The sequence below is a fragment of the Xenopus laevis genome, chromosome 1S (assembly GCF_017654675.1).
Source record: "Xenopus laevis strain J_2021 chromosome 1S, Xenopus_laevis_v10.1, whole genome shotgun sequence".
Classification (NCBI taxonomy): Eukaryota; Metazoa; Chordata; class Amphibia; order Anura; family Pipidae; genus Xenopus; species Xenopus laevis.
The window spans coordinates 124613797-124636655 of NC_054372.1; the positions used below are offsets into that span (position 1 = coordinate 124613797).

Below are 22859 nucleotides of genomic sequence, written 5' to 3' on the forward strand. Positions count from 1 at the left end.
ACTCAATTGCCTCAGGCTGGATAGGTTATTTTAGCCCAGGATTATGTCAGGAGCACGGAGCAGAAGTGCAGCACGGCTGACTAGCTTAGCTTACCCTTAATAATTGGGTACATTTTGCACAGTAATAAATTGGCTTTTTTTCTGCAATTTCAGAACTTTGCAATTTAATGGAGTTTACTTGGTACAGTAGCTAAACCTTGAATTGACAATAATTGAAACCACGGCTAGGGTATATGTTGCTCTTTAAAAGAAATCACACTAATATAAGAATCCCTTAAATGCATTAAATGGAGATTATTCCAAGCTACAGAGAGAACACACTAATTTTCTCATCTAGCCTCATTGCACATTCATTTTACCTAGGAACAAGATGTGCCAATGTGTGATGGAGGGCTAAAAAATGTACCTTTTTTTTTTTTTGTTTAAACTGGCAATTTTCAGGAGCAATATGTGGCAACCAAGGGGGCGAAGCTGACCGGGCACCCTAGGCAGCTCAACAGCCCCCAACATGCACATGAACAACCGCAACATTCGCATGTATGCGCAGTAGCTGAGGGGAGGACAGAGGAGAACATCGGGGGGGAGGGACAGAGGAACAAGGACTAGGGGTAAGCAGAAGACATTAGGATGACTGGAGCACTAATAAAACTTAGGGATTCTGCTGGACCAAAGATAAGAAATGTATCAATTAATGCATCAATTTAGCAGTTAAAATAATACTCTGTGCCCGCTAGATTATGGGTATTTCCTGCTGATTATTATTATTATTTTTTAATTCATTTATTTATTTATTTTTTATTTTTTCTCTTCCTCCCTCTTTGTGGGGTCTGGCAAGGGTATAGGAAAGTATAGAGATGGAACTCAATCACCTATTAGCAATCCATTAACATAGTGGTGGTGTATCCCCCCAAGACCATCAACCGCATAACTATTTATTTAGTTGTTTAACACTCTCTCCCTCCTTCCCTCTTGGGTTTTGAAGGGATTTTGGCCTGAAACGTGGTAGGCTGAATAGTGGCTGAGGTACAAAGGAATTATCTCAGAAATATTAAGGGAAGTTGTGATTTAGCATCTTAACAAGAGATCGTTCCTTACTTTTTATTTTTTATTTTATTTTCTCCTTTTTCTTCTTCCCTTTTTTTATTTTTTTATTTTATGTGTTTTCGGGATCAAACAGCAATTAAGAGAATGTTTGTATATGGGGTATTAGGGGAAATACGAGAGGACCATGGACGGATTGAGAGGGAAATGAGCCATACACTAAATATGCAATTCATGTCTATTACGATACTATGACGGATAAATTAGTAAACTTATTATCTTTAAATGTGAGAGGGATGAACTCATATGTAAAACGCAATAACATTGGAAATTAATCTATACTACATATCTTGGAAGGCTTTGCAGAGGGAATTTTAATTATAGGAGGAGACTTAAACCTGGCGTTGGAACCAATAATCGATTGCTCTCTACAGAAAACTAGCATTCCATATTCATATTTGGTGGCAGCTTAAAAATTGTTGCATACTCATAGAATGACAGATGTGTGGCGTTCTCTCAATCCTAATTCAAGAGATTACTCTTATTACTCAATGGTACACCATCTATACTCACGTATTGATTATTTTTTGATTTAACAAGACTATCTACCAATGGTTAAGAAAGCGCACATTGGTCCCATAACATGGTCAGACCACACTCCCAACTTATGCTCAGTGGATATATCAAGCACACAAAGTAGATCATGGCAGTGGAAGCTGAACGAGTCTTTATTAGAAGATCCAGAAATCGAGTAAAAAATCCAGCATGCCGTAGACCTCTACTTTAGTGAAAATATAGATAGGAGTTCCAACAACCTAATTGTGTGGGAAGCGCACAAGTGCGTGGTGAGGGGAGACATTATAAAAATTGCAACGCAGAAGAAAAAGGAAAGAAAGCAAAGGTACGACAAGTTATACGCAGAGCTAATAGATCTTGAAAAGGCGCAAAAATCCTCTTTAACAAACACAACCTACAACAAATTTCGTTAATCCGGAATAAAATCAAAGACCTACTAAATGTATATACAGAAAAAGCGATTTGGTATTAGCGACAAATGTATTATGAACACGGCAATAAGTGCGGACGCTTGTTGTCAGCCTCTCTTAGGCGTAAGCAAAGGAGAAATGTCATTGCTAAAATAAGAGATGATAAAGGGAACACACTATCAAGCACTGAAACAATAGCTGCGGCATTTAGAGAGTACTATCAGGCATTATACAACTTGAAGAGAAATACCTCATCAGAAGAGGAACATTTAAAGGCCTTGAAGTAGTATTTCTCTAATTTAGTAAAACCAGAAGTCTCGCAAGAATACACGGATATTTTAGAAACTCCTATTACCATCCAAGAAATTGGGTTAGCATTGAAAAATATCTCAATTAATAAAGCCCCAGGACCGGATGGATTTACGGGCTTTTATTATAAAAAGTTTGCTCCAAATATGCTTCCATATTATGTAAAAGCGCTGAACAGCTTGTTAAGTGGAGAGAACCTACCAAAAGAAGCAACTATGGCACACATTGCCCTTATACACAAAAAAGGAAAAGACCCCTTGGATGTGAAGGGATACAGACCAATTTCACTACTAAATGTGGATACAAAACTCTTTGCAAAAGTATTGGCAAACCGTCTTAAACCAATTATATCACAAGTGATACATGCTGATCAGGTGGGATTTTTGCAGAAAAGAGAGACACGAGATAACACACTGCGTCTATACAGCCTTCTACATTTTAGTGAACAAAATAGAGTACCTTTGGCACTATTAACTACTGATGCCGAGAAGGCATTTGATAGAGTAGACTGGAATCTCATTTTCTATAGCTTATCGTGGATTGGGCCCTAATTACATTCAATACGTTAAAAATCTGTCTATTGGTCCACAAGCACGGCTTCGGATTAATGGGACACTCTCAGATCCTTTTAACATCAGAAATGGTACAAGACAGGGTTGCCCACTCTCGCCACTCTTGTTTATAATAACCTTTGAACCGTTTCTTCAAAAAAACAGTAATATCACCGGTCTTACGGTCAAGTATCACCAACATAAAGTGGCAGCATATGCTGATGATATGCTTTTCTTCATAACAAACCCCATCTCTACACTTATTAATCTAGTGAAAGAATTAGAATCTTTAATCAAATTAGTAATCTGAAAATTAACTATCACAAATCCAGTATACTTAATATTTCAATAGTAGGGACACAGATGACACAAATTAGAAACTCATTTGCTTTTGCTATAGAGAACAAATCTGATACATATCTGGGGATCAAAGTTTTGGCTAAAATCGTTGACTGCTTAACAAATAATTTAAACAGAAGTGCAGGGAGTGCAGAAGGAACTGAAAAATTGGGATAAACCGGGATTCTCCTGGTTCGGAAGGATCAACATAATAAAAATGGATATTCTCCCTCAGTTCTTGTATTTGTTTTAGACTCTACCCTTAACTATCCCCAAATCCTTCTTTCATACATTACGAACTGCTATATCCGTCTTTGTTTAGGGCAAAAAACCAGCACGGTAGAAAATTACACATCTGATACAATCAAGAGAAAGGGGGGGATTGGATTTACCTGACCTGTATTTCTACCATGCGGCAGCTGTTCTTAAAGCTGTTCTTTAGAGAATGTTTGATGTGTCGTTTTCTGAAGAATATAAACTATGGGTGGCAGTGGAGCAACAGAACTCTCCAATCCCCTTAGACTCACTCTCAAAACACAAATAGTCCCGGTGATGTCTGGGATAAACTTAATAAACTTAAATACACCGCAAAGTATATTAATGACAGAGCCAAGGACTGGATTGGATAGGATACGTTTGATGCAGGTGCAAAATTTTCTGTGTAAGTCCGGTGTTATGGATACAAAGGGCCCACCTGACACAGCATTCGAATTACTGTTTATGGGTCAAAACAGACCAACACGAGAAATATCAATATTATACAAAATAATTTTGGAATCCGGAGACTACCCCATAAGCAAATTTCGTCAAAAATGGGAACATGAACTAGGAGAAACATTTACTGAAATAGAGTGGAACCGAATAAATGAGCGCACTTTTAAAATCACTCATTGCTGTAAATTACAGGAAAATAACTACAAGATACTCTCATATTGGTACAAGGTCCCTACGGTTCTGGCAAGAATGAAGGGGAATATAACAGATAATTGCTGGAGATGCAATCAGCCGAAAGCTAACCTAAGTCATATCCTTTGGGACTGCATTAAGATACATCCTTATTGGCTTGAAATACAACGACTACTGAATAAATTTACGGATATAGATATAGAAGATTCAGCTGCCTTTTTCCTCCTGCATAAAAATAAATTGTCCACAGCTCAATACAAAAAAATCTTTGATATCTACTTCAATAAATGTGGCCAAGTCTCTTATTCCGAAGTACTGGAAATCGCATATAGTACCAACGATAAAAGAATGGCTAGGAAAAGTTCAGGAAATTTATCAGTTTGAAAAATGTAAAAATATAAAATGGAAAAAATTCAACAAGCACAGTTTACACGCAAATGGACTCACTGGCTTCTTTTTGTAGAATCTAGAGAATATCAAGAATTTATTACCCAGAATTGAAATATGGTATCCATATGGCAGTGTACCCAGATGTAATAGTAATCCTAAATGTGTCAGTCCATGGTCCTCTTGTATACTTGTACACTCGTATATATGTAGGGGTATACATACCTATGTACGGATATATATCCCTATCCACTTTCTTTGGTTTTTTTTTTAAATTTATTTATTTATTTATTTTTGTTTGTTCCTTTTTTCTCAAATATATTGTGTAATGGGTTAGACTTACCTTATGGTAAAAGTGCAAAGAATTATATAAATATTAAGGTGATAATATGCTAGCTAACCAAGAATAAGCTCCTGAAGATTGTATGTTAAAATATGCCATGTAACTTATTTTTATCTGGACTCTATCCCTGTTTTTCTTTTTCTGTACTCTAGAAAATTATAAATAAAGAATTAAAAAAAAAAATAATAATAATACTAAATGTGCCCGCTAGAATATGGGTATTTCCTGCTGATTATATGGCAGTTTCTATTTAAGTTCAACATAAAATGTCCCATCTTGCTTAAAGTGATACTGACACTAAAAAACAACTTTTTAAAATATGAATGTACATTGGTATATGTTACCTATAGGTCATACTGTTTTTTGCTGAGAGGTTTGTTTTTGTAAGCATTTGTTAATTAAAGTTCCTAAACTGGACTGTTTTGCAAACCTGACTGTCCCACCTCAGCCTGTCAGTTAGAGTTTCTAATGCTAACATACTCCTGCTGCACAAATATGGCAGCCCCCTCAAAGGTGATCACAGGGAGTCAGATAGGTAATGTAAAAGCATTGGGCAAATACTTTATGGCAACGTCATAAGAAGCACGCAAAGTCAATTTTATGGTAGATGTAAAAAAGGTTCAATTTCTGGTGTCAGTATCTCTTTAAGAACAGAAAGTATAAACATATATTCAGGATCGGAGCCCCTGTCCTACAAGGCAAAGCAGGATCATTTATGTTTTATTCAAAATACTCTGCATTTACTATGCCATTGTCTTGAATTATCTTTGTCTACCGAAGCTGTTTAAGGATTATCATTTAACCATGATGAAATTACAAGATATGCACAAGGTATTTACAATAGCAGAAGCAATGGCAGAATAGAATATGTATTTTCTATATTAACATCATCCGCAGGGGCAATTGTATGCCTCTTGCAGCCTGAGGTGGTTTCTGCAATGCTGCCCACTCCCCACTCTTATCTTTTTGTGCAGGAGCAATAAGGGGGGAGGGGCAGCATTGCTAGTGCACAAAGCGCAATTACGCTCTCTGCACTAGAAGAGCCGAATTTCTAGTTTGATGACTGGAAATTTGACTCTTAAAGTTACTAGGAGTGTCTTTTTGCCGATTTTCTCAACTCACCACATGGCAGCAGTGCCCCATGTCTTCCCCAGCCCCCCCCCCTAGGGTTGCCACCTTTTCTGGAAAAAAAATACCGGCCTTCCCATATATTTATCTTTTTTCCCTATTTATAACATTGGGATGAACCATCATTTTTACCGGCTGGGCCGGTAAAATACTGGCCAGGTGGCAGCCCTACCCCTCCCATTTGCTGGCTGTGCTATATAGTAGTTATGCAACTAAAATAATATCTGCCAGATATGGCAATATTTTAAAGGAGAACTAAAGCTTAACTAAAGACGTAGACTAGAAATGTTGTACATTAAGTTTTGGGCTTCTGTACCAGCTCAAGGGAACCACAGCCCTTTACCAGTAAAGATCTGTACCCCCAAAGATGCCCCAGTAGCTTCACATCTTCTTTTCTGCTGATTCGCTGCACATGCGCTGTGCTACTGTCACTTACTGAGCTTAGGGACAGACTCCTAATATACAGTACAGTGAGTACACATAGAATAGAATTCTCACAATATAAGGCTGATTAGTACTTAATACAGATAATTACTAGATGGCAGCACAGAAACCAGTGCAACTAGCATCAGAATTTAATAGTCAGCCTTGTAGCATCAGCTTATATTACAGGCCAACCTCATTTTCTGCTTGATAATTAGCGACAACCCTAAGCTTAAAAATAATTTTAGAGGTTTGGATCACCTTTTACATTTTTGATTCAGCAGAGACACTGCTGAGGATGGAGAAAATGGTGGCATAAAATGCTATCACACATGATATACTGTAGGTCTTCAGTTCACCTACGTCCTTGCCATCAATCAGAAGAATAGTTAGTATACATTTTAGTAAAGGGGAGCTGTATACAATGTCAGGAGCATCTTTTCTATATGATTGTTGCCTTTTAGGCCATAGCAATGCCACCAAGCTCACCAAGCTGAGGATGGAGAGATACCATAGCATAGATTTGAAGTTCTAGACATGGTTTTTGTAGGTGATTTTGCCACAATATTTTTTGTTTGATCTGAGGCAGACACTTATTCCTCTTTGATCCAAGTGTTTAGTTGTTATTTTTCATGCAGCTCTAGCTCTTTTATCTTTTATTTAAGGTATATCTTGTATAATATTTTGCAGAGCTGTTATCTATTTTGTTGGTACCCTGGGGGTATAGCTTGAAAGCGACAGATGATTTTCTAGCCTTTTGTATTCCTTACCTAATTTCGTAGACTGTCCCTTTTAAAGCACCGGTAGTTTCTCAAAGATCATAAATGACTTTCTCTTATATATCTAGTATCTTTTTATTCCCATACAGGTGATTTGATTTAAATACATATACACACAGTCAGTTCCCATGAGATTTTCAGTATTCTGTATAACCCTGTTTCTTAGATTTAATGCAGAACTTCATTAAGAGTACTTGCTACAGTAATTTACAATGACGTTGTTGGAAATACTAAGGGATGTTAAAGCAATATACTGTATGAACACCACTGGGGTTGTAGGAGGCAAAACAAAATCTACTGAATGTTTCTTTTATTCTGCATTCTTATTCCAGGGAACTTGCAGACTGAACTGGATATGCAGAAAGATTACAATTTTAATGCAATGTTCCTGTGGTAATATTTTTCTCAGAAATAGCAATGTATTCTGGGAGCATGGCAGAATCAAAGAGATTAACATTCATATTTTACTCTGTAAGCATTAAATAATAATAATTTAATCGATCTTGACCTATGGAAATGTTTCGCATTTTGTGACTTACTATTTTAGAGCAATTACCCCTTGTTTATTTGTTTGCTTTTATTTTCTAACTCCTTTTCTTTCTCTTTACCTTTGCATTGCATGTATGTACCATTCTATGTCACCCTACTTCTCATTTAGGACCTCTGGAAGGTCTAAATATATCCTATTGATGTACATGCCTGATCCTTAATAAAAACAAGTTGATAAAAAAAAATAATAATAATTTTGAAGGAAAAAATAATAATAAAAAATAAAAAAATAAAACATTGCAGAAAACAAGTAGTGATACTTTCATGCATTTTGTGCATGTGAGACTGTACTTTGACATTAATGTCTTTTTACACAGTACTACTCTTTTCTGTGTGACACACTAAATTTATTGGTTATTTTCCCCTGTTCAGAACAGCCTAAAATATTTTTGGTGCCCCAAATGGCCACAAAAAGTTACAAGAGATATCACCAGAAATCAATTCCCAGCCTTATGTATAGACCACTGGCTTAACCACTAAGCCACTCATAAGTGCTTTAAAGGAACAGTAACATCAAAAACTGAAAGTGTATTAAAGCGGACCTGTCACCCAGACACAAAAATCTGTATAATAAAAGTCCTTTTCAAATTAAACATGAAATCCAATTTCTATTTTTTATTAAAGCATTCATAGCTGCTGTAAGCTCATTTAAAAATCTACGCTGTCAATCAAATATTGTCTGCCCCTCCTCTATGCCAATGGCATAGAGGCGGGGCAGACAATTACTTTCACTTTCCATTCAGCACTTACTAGATGTCACAGCTCTCCCATCATTCCTCCAGTTCTCTTAACCATTTAATTGTGTATCCAGGGCATGGAAATGGACATTGGCTCCCCCATTCTAGTGCACAAACAAGATTCTGAGATGACACAAGGCTTGCCTTAATAACAGTGTGCACAAAATGGCTGCTGCCTGCTTGCTATTATTTTGAAATCCCAGACTGAAGGAAACAAGATTCAAATAATTTATATAGTGTAATTAAAGTTCATTTTGCTTGACTAATGTGATAAAATAGGATTTTGAATAATTTCTTTGGATGACGGGTCCCCTTTAAAGGAATCACAATATAACGCAGTGTTGCCCTGCACTGGTGTGTTTGTTTCAGAAACACAACTATAGTTTATATCAACAAGCTGCTATGTAGTCATGGAGGCAGCCATTCAAGCACATGATATACAATGGATAACAGATAAGTTCTGAGGAATCCCATTGTATACAATAGGGCTTATCTTAAGCCTACACAGCAGCTTGTTTACATAAACTATTGTAGCAAACACACCAGTTTTAACAGTGCAACAAAACAGTACATATGGGGGCCCATTTACTAAGGGTCGAAGTGAATTTTCGAATTCAAAAACTATGAATTTCAAAGTAATTTTTGGGCACTTCAACCATCGAATAGGCCAAAATTTGATTTGAAACTAAAAATACTTCCCAAATTCGACCATTCGAAAATCGAAGTACTGTCTCTTTAAAAAACTTCGACACTTTGCCACCTTAAACCTGCTGAATTGCTGTTTAGCCTATGGGGGAACCTCCTATAACCTATATGAGCTGTTGGCTATGTTTTGAGTCAAAGGTTTTTTTGTAAAATCGTACGATTGTACGATTAAATCGCATGAATCGAACAATTTGAAGAATTTTAATTTAGCGGAAAAAAACCTTCGACTATCGTACTACACCTATTCGATGGTCGAATTACGAAGTTTTTTCACTTCGAAATTCGAACCCTTGATAAATCTGCCCCTTTAAAATACTATTTTTTGGTGCTACTGTTCCTTTAAGACAAAGACTTTTGAAGATAAAAATGAGTTCTAAACATATACAGGAAAATTTGACATATTTTTTGTATCTACAATCAGTGTCAAACTGGGCTAGCAGGACACCGGTAAAAAATCTGGTGGGCCCCAGTCTTAATGGGCCAATCTGTCCCAGGCCCATTCCCCCCACCCAGACCTCCCCCTCTCTTCTCCCCAGGCTAGACCTGATAACAGCACTAGATGATGGAGAAGGGAAGTATGTGCCAGTGTCATCAGGCCCCAGGGAGGAGGGGTTGTGGTGCAAGGTTGGGTGCCGAGAGGAGGGCCCTTCAGTTCTCATGGAAGGCACTAAAAGTCTTACTACTGGTAGGCCCCAGACACCCAAGTCTGACCCTGCATACAATGATGATATCAAAATTGATGCATTTGTGCTTGCACCTGTTGGTGTCATTCCTTCAGCATGAGAGTGACTTGTGCAGCCTATTTTTTGGTTCAACTGTTCTGCATAAATTGACTCGGACCACTGTGTCTCCCTCCGTCAGTAGGCTCAACAGTGAAATTTGGAACAGGGCGCTGGAGGAAGGCAGCAACTCTGAGTGCAACCATACAGAACTGCAAGAAGTACATATTGATGCAAAGTTGCACCTCACTATGCTTCCCAAATATCTTGTCATCTCTTTACATCTCCTATACATAACAGCTTAATCCAGTGGTTCCTAAACTGCAGGACTGGTTCCCTAGTCTTAATTTTATATTGTCTATATTTTCCCTGTCTAAATCAACAGGGAACCAATAATATAGCACAGGAGGGTTCATTTATGTGTTTACACCATTTATTAAATGTAGTTGAATGCGTGTACACCATCTATTAAAGGTTGTTGGGCTTAAATACACTTGCTCAATTATATTTGCACCAAGCAACATTTTTGGATGAATTGCATGAACATACACCTGTTAACACATGGAAACCTTGGAGCTACTGCTACAGTACCTCCATGGTGGTCAAGGGCAATCCTTAGGTTGCTGCTGCCTGTTCTCACCTAGCCTCATGGCAGGAGTGGCACTAATGGTGGTGGTTTAGGTATGGGACCTGCTGCCTAGAACTTTTGTGACTTTCCAGAAGGGACCTCTCTGTAATTTGGATCTCATTACCTTAAGTCTACTAAAAAATAATTTAAACATTAAATAAACCCAGTAGGATTGCAATGGTTAACAATGGTTAATTACATCTTAGTTGGGATGAAGTACAAGGTACTGTTTTACTATTAGAGAGAGTATGGAAATTATTTTTAAAATAATTAATTGAAGACTGTGACAATAAAGAGAACGTGATTGAACTACAACTCTCTGCCTGGTGTGCTTCACTCAAGGGTTTCTCCACACAAAAAGGTTGGTGGTACTTCAAGGGCTCTAGTGGCTTTTTTTCCAGCAGCTTCCCCAAGGGAAACGAGGGAAGGAGTGGAACCCCAGGAGAGCATAGGGTTAAGTGAGTTCAGCTAGACCCTTTAATAGTCACTTTAGGAGAGTTAGTCAGGAGTAGGGCTACCTATATTGAGCAGCTCTGGGCTCCACCAAGGAGATTAGCAAGGATTATAATCCCAAAGGCATTGTGGCCTAGACAGGGAACAAGCGACAGGTAATAGGGATTTAGCTAGATTCCCACCTGGCTTCCATATGAGGAGTGTCCCCAGAGTAAACAGGAGAAACTCTGGGTAGACTGATATTTCCCTCTCAAGCACTATTAGAGGAAAGGTTCTACGTTGTCTGCATTTGCGAGTATGCCTTGACCATGGTTGTTTTCTGTATCTCTGTTCTATTCTCCCTTGTAGAATAAACCAGTGTAGGATGGTAAAAGTTTTGCTAACCTTTATGTTCTTTGATTTAATTTTTCCTACGTGAATGTATTCTGTTGACAGTTCAGTGACTGGCCAGTAGATGTCACTATAGAAAAGGGTAAAGGTTTTTCATGCCCCAGTGAAAGTGTTAGCCAGTTAGGCTTGGTCCTTAGCAAGCTAGGCTGGGTCATTTTTCCCATAGGGGAGGGGGAGTAGTTCCCCAGAGGTTATAAAAAGGGATGTTGCCATGTGTTCTCTCTCTGTCCAGTGCACCCATTGGAAGTGGGGTGTGCTACTTGGGCCTAAAGTGAAGGTAGGCCTCAGTATAGACGTTAGTGAGTATCAGGTCAGAAACTGTAATAGGTCACTATAGGATTGACAGATCAGTTCAGGAAAGTTAGTGAGCAGCTAAGGCTCCAACTAGGAGTTAGTGAAGGGTTAGCACCCTGCGGTGACATTGCCGCCAGGTTAGGGACTCAAGTGGTTAAGCTCAGGGATAGAGAGATCCTTGGAGTGTGAGACTAGCTGTGAGGTCGCCTTCAATGGGGAATGTCCACCAAAGGCAGGAAAGGCAGCTCAATTCACAAAGCTGACTAACAAAGGATCAGACACTATCTGTGAGTAATACATTTGTGTAAATAACCTGATGCCACTACTTGCTTCATGAAGTGTACCATCAGTTCAATATATGTTCTGCTGTTTTAAAGAACCACTGGCGCCCAAAGTTTAATTGATGAAGAGTGAACACTGTGTGTGCTTATACCAGTGTGGTAATCCCTTCCTCCATACCATAAGCGAGGGCCCCACCTGAGGATAAAGAGTCTAATTATATCGTGCCTATCGGGAGTTGCTGGGAGTTGGACCCCTTGCCCGGGTACCGAAACCAATGGATAGTAACCCAAGGGAAGGTTTAGAAAAACCCTGACCTATCCACCTGTTACACCAGTTTAGTTATTGTTCAAGTACCTCTGGTGCCCATTCTTTACAGTTATACTGCACCTTACCTCCACACTGCACCTTACCTCCACACTGTTGCAAGGGCTCACCCCTGAGGAATAAAGGTCTCACCCGGAGCACCATTTGGAGTACAGCTACTAGTGTAGAGCAGCCGGGCTGCTCATTTAACTATATGCTTCCAATAACATTCACCCATATTTTCCACCCTAATTATATCTCAAGCTGGGCTTTTAAACATTTTTGGAAAGCAAATAAACATTCAACACAAAACCCACAATCAGACGAGGACACAGAATAGAGCAGCTCCTAGTACCACTTTCTCAGCCTCCCTCCTCTGCCCACACTATAACCTTTGACAGTGAGCAGAAAATAATTTACTTAAAAAAAGCTTTTATGATACTGAGGACTCCCGACAAGCTGTTCTATGTCCACTTTGCCTGAATATATTAATAATGTGTCTCTAGCCAAAAAGTAAATTAATAGGACCCATATAAATTTACAGTTCACAATGGCTAATGTTGCAGAAGCCAAACGCTGTGCTTCTTAATGTAATGTTCATATTGTTCTTAATATTTTAATTGCTAAAACTTTTTTTCCGGTTGCTTTATTTGTGGCATAAAATTGGTATTTGAGATGTTAAATAGCCTGAAATATAAAAATGGAACCAGAGGACTCTCTGACCTTTCTATTCTCTTTTTAATTCTAAAATCCTGTGCTCCTTGTTAAGAATATTTTGTGTTATTGAAACACAAGTGAGAATTAGATGTCCAAGGAACAAATGAAAAATGTCAGAAACAGCATGAGCTGAAGGTCATTAACAATGAAATAGTTAATCTTCTGCCCACCCTCACGTTACCACTATGCATTGGAGCCCACCTCCTGCTTTGAATACACAGGGATGGAGCCTTGGCTGTGTTAAAAAACCAGTTAAACCTGTAATGGTTTTCCTGTAACTTAAAATAAAAATCACAGTATTTCTTGCTTTGCAGATGTCACTTTGCTACCTAACTGGGGGTTGGGGACTTGGTTCCTTAGCTGGAAAGTTACATCTAGCCCATGGATATGGTCCTTCCTTGACAGGTCTGCTTAGTTCCCCAATGCCCAGATCAGCTAAGTTTGTCTTACCCTTTGGGCATCAAACTGGACAAAGGTCCAGTCATTTAGTGACCCTGACAAATACATGCAATTAGCTATGTATGGTCATTGTACTTTTGTAAACATGTCCAGTAGATGTAAATAGACTGCCTGGTAAAGACTTGAAGTAAAGTACATTTGACTCCATATATTCCCAAGTGGTCAAGGGTTTGTAGGGACCTATAGGATTGCTATGCCCCTATAGAGTTTAATCCCTACCTTCTTTCTGTACTCTTTTGTTATTGGGTATAAGCCCTGTAACATTTCCTTTAGTACACCACTAGTTATAGGCCAACGGTGTGATGACCACTTCCTGCCACACTTCCCTATAGTGTTGGAAAGGAGTGGCCTCTTCCTCTTTGGCTGCTGGTGTCCTATCCTATTGGTTGTGCTCATTGAGCCTGGGTACACCAAGGTCCAGTAAAGCCACCACCCTAAAGGGACCTGTACGTTTAGAGATTAAGTCGAGAACCATGAAATCCCATGAACGAGGTTAGCAAGCACAGGTTATACTCTTTAATAGACTCTCTAGGAGAGTGAGCTAGGCCCTTATATAGAAAGAGCAGTTGTGTGATCCATCAAGGTTAACAGCAGGGAGTAGCTTCCCAAAAGGCTTCCTTGTATGCGTTTAGTGAAGGGACCACAGCGGATATTGTGTTAGGCTACACTTCTGCTCCCTAACCACTCCACTGGATGGGATCCGGGCCACTTAAAGGTGTATTGCCTGAGGGAATTGAAGTACGCTTGACTATTTGACTTATGGGAGTGACATCTGTGATTGCTGTATCATCCTCCTCTATCTACGCTCCTCTGTGACTTGTTACACCTACCTCATACGTGAGTAAACCTGTGGTCAATATTTGTTGCTCTTGTACAATAAATCCATTTTTATGTACAGTAGCCTGTGTGTTGTAGCTGCACTACACCTTAAAGGGATAGCTTCCACTTAGCGAAGGCCCTGATCCTGATGTGTGAGTCCAATGTAACCCATGCTCATACCAATAGCTGGACACATTAACTCCTTGGGGTCTGGATAGCCCAGATTAGCGTTACAGGTTACCAGCTACTATTAGTGTAAGGACTGGACACTGAACTTAAATAATCAGGTGGGAGCCGGTATGGTGGTGAACCAGGGGTATAACGATACAGAGTCTTAGAGACATGGTGAAGGAAAATAAGGTTTAATGAGGCAAAAAAAGGAACAGGTGGTTGACGAAAATATTAAATACTATACAGTCAGGAATCAGCAGACGAAAATAGTGTCCAATAAACAGGCTGTGGTCGGGTCAGGCGGCAGGCAAACAGAGTCCAGTAATCAGGCCAAGGTCACAACCAGGAAATCCAACAATACAGGTAAGGAGGGAACAGGAGAACTGGAGCAAGTCTGGGAATCAGAGACACGGGAGGGTCTCGAGAACAGGAATCCAAGAACAGGTAATAAGGAACAGGAATCAAGGCACGGAATAACGAGATCAGGGCTAGGATGCAAAATGACCAAGCAAGGAGCTATGGTCAGGGACAGGTTTATAAGGGTTTCTAATTAGGGGGATGAAGAAACACATGAGACTAATGAGGTGGGCAGAAACAAGAGAGCAGCCAGAACACAATGAATATGCAAATAGGAATGATCGGAAGCAGCTATGAGAGCCTCCAGTGGCTTAATTGGAAAGTACATAGTTCCTGGAACCTTTTTGCAGATACACATAAATAAATAAAGCACCTGCTTCATTGAGCAATACACTGGGCTTCTGGATTATTTTCTACAGGTCCTTTCCCTTAAGGCAGGGCAGGGCCATGCTGGCTGGGCTCCCTAGGCAACTGGCTGGCAACTTTGCTCCACACCCACCCCCTTAGCATGCATGCATGAATGCGTGATTGAACATGCTCTATGACAGCGGAGGTTGGGAGTGGAGAGATGAAGGAGCAGGAGCATTGGGGGCAGTGAGCGGCCAGTACTGGAGGGACACAAGGGCCTGGACTAGGAGAATGCAGGCAAGAGGTATGTGTTACAGTGTTACTTCTCCAAAGAGAAAGTTTATGGATGAAAAGACTTTGTAGCATTGAAGCCAATGCAGTGACCAATGCAGCATAATAAGCTTTTTATAATTTTACTTGTCAACTGTACTAATTGCCATTTTTTATTTCTCTACAGATATAGTGTTTGCCTAACATGACAACCTTATGGTTAGGTGTTATTAATCTGTATAATAAGTGGTAAGTATTAAGATGACAGCATCTTATTGTTAATGTATGCTATAATATCTTTTTAAGTAACCATTCTTGCAGTAGGCCATTCATGGCAGTGCTGGTATCAATCTGGACTAATCATTTATACATGCATGGGCTATGGATACATGCTAATACTGAACTGATTAGGCGGTTCTTTATTTTTTTTATATATTATTGCCTTAGAATGAAAGCAAGGTGAAAGTGTATATGCTTGTAATAGTGAATAATAATGAATACATTATAGACATCTATGAAATAGAAATTCCACATTGTACATGAGTACATTTACATGAAAATAGTAAATGCAAACCAGAAATCATCTCTGAATAATTTAATGGAAAATAAAAAGCATGATTGAACATTCTCTACCCTATCAACTATACAACACGTTGTGCGTTGTCTCCCTAACTGATCAATAACATTGACATCCATGCAAAGAAAGATATAGATTTTTTTTTTCTTTCTGAAATTACCCATCTTGTCAGAGAGCAGAATGATTCATTTAAATAAACAGGTGGGGAGAGAATCAAAACTTCAAATCCATGACATGGTAACATTTGCACTAGGACTAGGGGCTAGGATACTGGGAGATTGATGAATGCTGAATTTGAAAGAACTGTGTAAGCTTTCAAAGAGGACTAAATTGCAAGGTTGCACTCTGAACAATGTCATGACGTTTTAATGGAAAATCAGTTGGACATGCTCATGTACACAATGGGTTTATTTGGTATTCTGCATTTTTGCCTGTTGCAGTCACACTCAGTTCATAGACTTTTTTCCCTTAGGTTGATATGCAATAAGGTGTGATGTAAGGCAAGTTGCATGTAAAACTTGGTCTCTGTTAAACATGTATAATGAAGTATTAGAGTTATTTTTGAATCAGACAAAAGTGACAATAGGACATAGCTGGCTTTAATAACAGTGTCCACACAATGGTGACTACCTGCTTACAGTGACTGTGAATTTCAGAACTGAAGGAAACAATATTTAAATAGTTTATAAAGTGTAATTCAAGTTTATCTTTTGATCAACTAACATGATAGAAAATGGTCCCTTTTAGTGGGGAGGGCATTTTTAGTAACTTAGGGGGAAATGTAATGAAATTCACAAAGAGAAAAACTTTGCTAGCCTTTTATTGCATTGAGAATCTCAATTGCGCATTGAGAACCTTTAACACCTGCTCTGGAGTTTCGTTAAATATTATTACATACACTGTGAACATTTGCATAAGCAATTTGGTCTCAAAATTTGAGATTGAAGCTGTTGAGGTTTTTAATCAGTCAAAAATGGCTGAAACATGGTCGCTAATGTACGCAAAGTTGTGTATAAACATTGTTTGCGCTAACAAAACATAATATATTCACCCATAAATGCACAAATCCCCATATTTAATAAAAGGCACTAAGTTTGCCCAGGAGCAGTAACCCATAGCAACCAATGAGATGTTTGCTTTTAAACATCTCACAGCTACCTGCTGATTGGTTGGTATGGTTACTGCTCCTGGTCAATCTTAGGGGCAGATTTATCAAGGGTCGAATTTCGAAGTGAAAAAAACTTCGAAATTCGACCATCAAATCGGGTAGTCCGACATTCGAAGTTGAAGGATTTTTAAGATCGCACGATCGTACATCGAATCGTACCATCATACCAGTACCCACAATTTATTTCGAAATTCAAAGTTTTTAAATTCGGAAATTCACTTCGACCTTTGATAAATCTACCCCCTAGTGTCTTATTATAACCCCTAAAATAATGTCTTAATGTCCTTAGCAAATCAATAATAGGTGAGTACAAAGGATCTTGTCTTTATCTGCAAAAATTTAATTTCCTCTACAAACTTTAGACTTAATGAAAAAAAACATAAACATCTAAATATGCCCATTAATTATATAGCACTGACATGTATATACAATTCTGCACAGAGACTGTTCTATACTTATGTCAGTCCCTGCACTAGTAGAGCTTAAATAGGTTATGCAATAAAAGGTGAAGACTTTGCTATGGGTCTAATCACCTAGGAACCATTTGGAACTATTTGTTACTAATAATACTGCATCTGATTACACTTTGGACCTTTTATTACATACAAGCAGGGCCTCCATCAGGGGGACACAAGGGTTTCAGGCATTCCAGGAAATTTCTGAGTTTAAGGGGGGCCTGGCTGTGGTGCAGAAGAAGCTGCTTTAGAGAAGAAAGAAGAAGCCGTGCAGGAAAATAACGATAAAGCTGTGCTGAATAAGAACGAAGAAGCCACGCCTGAGAAGAACAAAGAAAAGAATGAAGAAGCAGCTCCAGAAATATGGCAATGTAAAATATTTCCCTTTATGTTCTGACTTTCTAGGGGCAGAAGCAGGAGTATGAAGCTGCTGCCTTGAATAATAAGATGCAGATTTACTAAGGGTCAAAGTGAATTAGAGGGAATTTTCGAAGTAAAAAAATTCTAAATTCGATGGATACTTCGACCATCGAATAGGATACTACGACTTTGAATTAACTTGGAATTCGATTTGAAGTAAAATAGTTTGAATATTCGATAATCAAAGTACTGTCTCTTTAAAAAAAACTTCGAATTCAATAGTTCGCCAAATTAAACCTGCCGAAGTGCTATGTTAGCCTATGGGGACCTTCTAATGCAGTTTTCTAAGTCTTTACACATCGAAGTAAAATCGTTTGATCGTACGCTAAAATCGTTTGAATCGTTCAATTCGAACAATTGTTCGATTCGAATGATTTAATCATTTGATCGAACGATTTTACTTTGATCGTTCGATTGCCAAATTCGGCGAAAAAACCTTCGATATTCGAAGTATTTTAATTAGATGGTCAATTTTCGAAGTATTTTTTACTTCGAAATTCGTCCCTTGATAAATCTGCCCCTAAGTGTCTCTTTTCCTATAGCTCATTCTCCAGGGAGTGTGGAAAATTTCACAGCTAAGGGATTTCTTCCTCATCGGGGAGCACTAGCTGAATCATGTTAAAAAAATCCATTTATTTCATGCTTTTATGCCCTAACCAAATGTAGCTTATTGCACATAAATAAAAACAGTTGCCAAGACAGATTTTTTAAATGTTATATTGCAGAGCCTACATGCAGGTTGTTTTTGGACTTAAGTCACAACCAATTCAGTATGCCCAGTGCCCTGACTCCTGGGCTCATATACATCATTTCAAAGAAGATTGCAATCATCTTTTAAAGATTAGTTTTATTTATGGCAGCCCATTAATAGATTCTCCAAACAAATAGACTCATGGTAGAAATTCCACTGACTGCAATGAGCACTCCTTAATAAAATATATATCAACACGTCCACATTGAAACAATATTCTTAATTCGAGGCAGTAATCCCTTGAGCAAAACCAAGGTTATGAACTTTTCTTAGCGATATTTGCTTGTGTTGTGTGTGCTTTTCCTTTCTTAGGAAGTATCTCCAAGAAAAAAAACAAAAAAAGATTAAAAAATGCTTCATATGCCATAAGCCAGAAATTTGAAAATTTAGGTGAGACTTTACCAAATTATCATAGTGTCTAAGGGGAATTATTAAGGGGAACAACATGCAAACTTTCCTTTTACTACAGCCTATTTATTCTCAAGGCCAGAATGTTAAGCTGGCCATAGATGTTGAGATTCACGATCGTCATCCTGAGACCACGATTATCTCGGAAGGATCGCATGAATTGTCCATCAACTAAAAAGACCAATTTGCCAGGAAAACAAAGAGTAGCTGCCTGCTTGGCCCTGCAAACATAGATAGATTGCACTGGGGACGACAAAGATTTTTTAACCTGGCCGATAAATTTCCTGACAGATGTCCGCCGAAAAATCGTAAGATGTTCGATCGTTCCGATCCCACTAGCTGCACAATAATTTTGAAGGATTGGTCGGACTTCCCTAAAATTGGCTTTGTGTCTATAGGGACCTTAAAACTTGTGTCTATTTGGGTGCAGATTAAATAAAGATTTAGTAAAGTTACACTTTACCAGACAGATTTATTATTTGTTGTAAAAAAACAGAGCAATAACTTGTCACACATTGGCAGGCTTCATTGTGTAAAATAGGCATAATTTTTTTACACACTTTTTTTAGAGCGACTTCTCCCGGAACTTACTTAAAAATGTTGGAACTGGTGTAAAATAATAACTTGCATATCATTCAAACACGCATAAGAGGGAGCAGCAGGGAATGCAGCCTGCTGTGGGGCCCCGTACATACTGCCTGTGCCCCCTAATGTTGAGCTCTGCTCCTCATGTTGGTTTTTCAGTCCCCCAAAAGGGACGCAAGTGCTTGTTAGATGAGCACCAGGTGGTGTGCTTTTGTGCCCTTAAGCAGTGTAGCACTTTACCCTGGGGCACTGTAAATGACTCCTGTAGCCATACATATTACTATCCAGTGATAAAACTATAAAGTGTGTGCTCAACCTTAAAGTAATACAGATCCAGAGAGAGAAATTATGATAGACCCATGACTCAGTTGGCAATATTCAACATGCCGCAGCCAAACCGTGCAACTTTATTTCATATGTAGATCACCTGCATCATGAAATGACTTTAATAGAATTGCATATTGGCAAATATGGGAGCAACATTATACTTACATGTATATGAGAAAAAGTATATCTTTATTTTATAAAAGACAAGCACACATTACATAGCAAATTATATACATTACAAAAGACACAATTTGACATACTCTCAGTGCATAAAACAGTTCTGCTATTTCTTATATGCCCAACAATGGTCTCCCTTTAAAGTAAAAAAGTTAAGCTGCGCACACCGAAATGCAATGCAGGTGCATAAACCATTTATTTATCCTATACCTTGTTTCAGAAGGAAGATGGTGTGCATTTTGATGCTTGCATCCTGACCCTGCTGGTGCAATCCTGATAATGCTGCAGTGAGCAATAACCACACTCCTCTCTCTTGCCATACTTAGGGGCTGATTCACTAAGGGTCGAATATCGAGGGTTAATTAACCCTCGATATTCGACTAGGAATTGAAATCCTTCGACTTTGAATATCGAAGTCGAAGGATTTAGCGCAAATTCTGCGATCGTACGATTATTCCTTCGATCGAACGATTAAATCCTTCGAATCGAACGATTCGAAGGATTTTAATCCAACGATCGAAGGAATATCCTTTGATCAAAAAAACTTAGGAAAGCCTATGGGGACCTTCCCCATAGGCTAACATTGACTTCGGTAGCTTTTAGCTGCCGAACTAGGGGGTCGAAGTTTTTTTTAAAGAGACAGTACTTCGACTATCGAATGGTCGAATAGTCGAACGATTTTTACTTCGAATCCTTCGATTCGAAGTCGTAGTCGAAGGTCGAAGTAGCCCATTCGATAGTCGAAGTAGCCCAAAAAATACTTCGAAATTCGAAGTTTTTTTACTTCGAATCCTTCACTCGAATTTAGTGAATCGGACCCCTAATGATTATGACTGGATCTCCATTATCAGCCATTAAATTATTGTCAGCAACCCTTTACATGGACATGTTTTCCTAATGTAGGTGCCATGAATGACCTTAGACTCTTCTTCATCATTACTGAGATTTATAAGCTACTCTAGTCTAAACAGCTTATTAGTTACCTGCTAAGCAACACCTGCTCAATACAGCGCCACAAAACCATTCCTCTTTGTGTTATAGTCTTTTAAACACTGTTTATAAAGCAACGAACAAAACAGTTTTTGCCCAGTCTATTAAAAAAAAATCATATTTCTGTTGTTTGCATGTTATACTGCATGTATTACAATGAGGACTCTGCAGGTATTTGCCTTCAAATTGAAGGCTTGTACAGTTTTTGTGTTGAAGAACAACACATTAATATATAAAATGGGTGAGCTGTATAACTTTAGGAACATATGCGAATAAGAATATTTACCTTTAAATTCCAGTGGTACAAACCCGCAAACAAAACAGAAAGAGCTGGATGTGAATAATTGAAGTCACCTTCGAACTTCAAAGGCACAAAGTTGTAGGACTCCCTCATGTGTGTATCTGTATTCATTGAACTGTACATTTTGTTACATGTGTAATTGCAAACACAATGATATCTTTAGTGTCACCTATTTGCTTCTTAAAGCCACAAACTTATAATTGCTTTTGCAAGTAGAGTTTAACAAGTGTTCCAATTCCTTATTTATTGCGCTTGGATTTTGTCTCTGTTAATTATGTTCCAGAAGAAACAAAATGCATCTCAGTGTTAGCAACAACACCAGTCGTGCCCTCGACTCTCTGCTTAAATATGAAAGGAAAAGCTTTCTTGAAAGATTTTCTGAAGTTGGCCCCCATAAAAGCATAAACAATCGGATTGATGGAGGAGTTGGAATACGACATGCAGTGTGCAAAGATTTTAAGCTTGTAGGTTTCATAACTTTTCTCAAAACTGGAGTCAAAAGCTTGGAACAAGATGAAAAGCTGAACAGGTCCCCAGCAGATGGTGAAGAGCAAAACTATTACCACAACCATCCTAGAGATTTTAGTTCTCACCACCTCAGATCTCTCAGCCAAAAGCTGTACCTAAAGAAACAAAACAATTTCAAGAAATAGGTGAATGGGCAAAGCAAGGGACAAACAGGAAGCACTGTAGTATGAAATATTACTGTCATTGATAGACAGCAAGAAAGCTAATGCCCAGGCACTATATTACATCCCAGGAGCAGGATCTGTGAGATCCCAGCTAGGATAAGGCAAGAATTAATACATAATTGCATTAAGAGAACATTGTATGGCGTGGAATAGAGTGCATTAAGTAATTGGCGGTGTTCCATTTATTCCAAATAATGATTGGGTAGCACTGCTTTAGTGTAACCTGGTCGTTGGGATGATATATAGGCTGGTTTAAGAGTATGGATGTATTTTAAAAGCAAAATGTAATAATATTTAGAATTTTACAAATGCCCATAATAAGGTAGCAAGTCAGTAAGTAAGCATGAAACATAAATGCATCTATTGACTTCGTCTCTTGTTGAGAGAAAACAAAACATTCAAGGGGCCAAATGACAAAGAAACTAAAGGGATTCAGTCAAATATTGGGCTACAAAGGTGGGTTCTTGCTCTGTTTAAACACTACTTAAAAAGAAACACCAAAAAATGAAAAGCCATTTAAATAAACAGTAAGAGGTATTTATTATTACAGTAAAAAAAAGCACAACGTTTAGCAAATATTAATTATGTCGATAATATATATCTGTAAAATCAAAA

The 22859-nt window shown here is 38.4% G+C and overlaps 1 protein-coding gene across 1 annotated transcript in view; it reads right to left on the reverse strand.

Annotated features, from left to right (window-relative positions):
• Nucleotides 1-21001: 21001 nt before the first annotated feature.
• LOC108704875 (G-protein coupled receptor 54) overlaps nt 21002-22859 on the reverse strand; it is a 28477-nt gene continuing 26619 nt past the window's right edge. Inside the window, exon 5 of the mRNA XM_018241582.2 lies at nt 21002-22175. Coding sequence (XP_018097071.1) covers nt 21825-22175 — 351 coding nt within the window. The 3' untranslated portion in view covers nt 21002-21824. The remainder of the gene's footprint in view (nt 22176-22859) is intronic.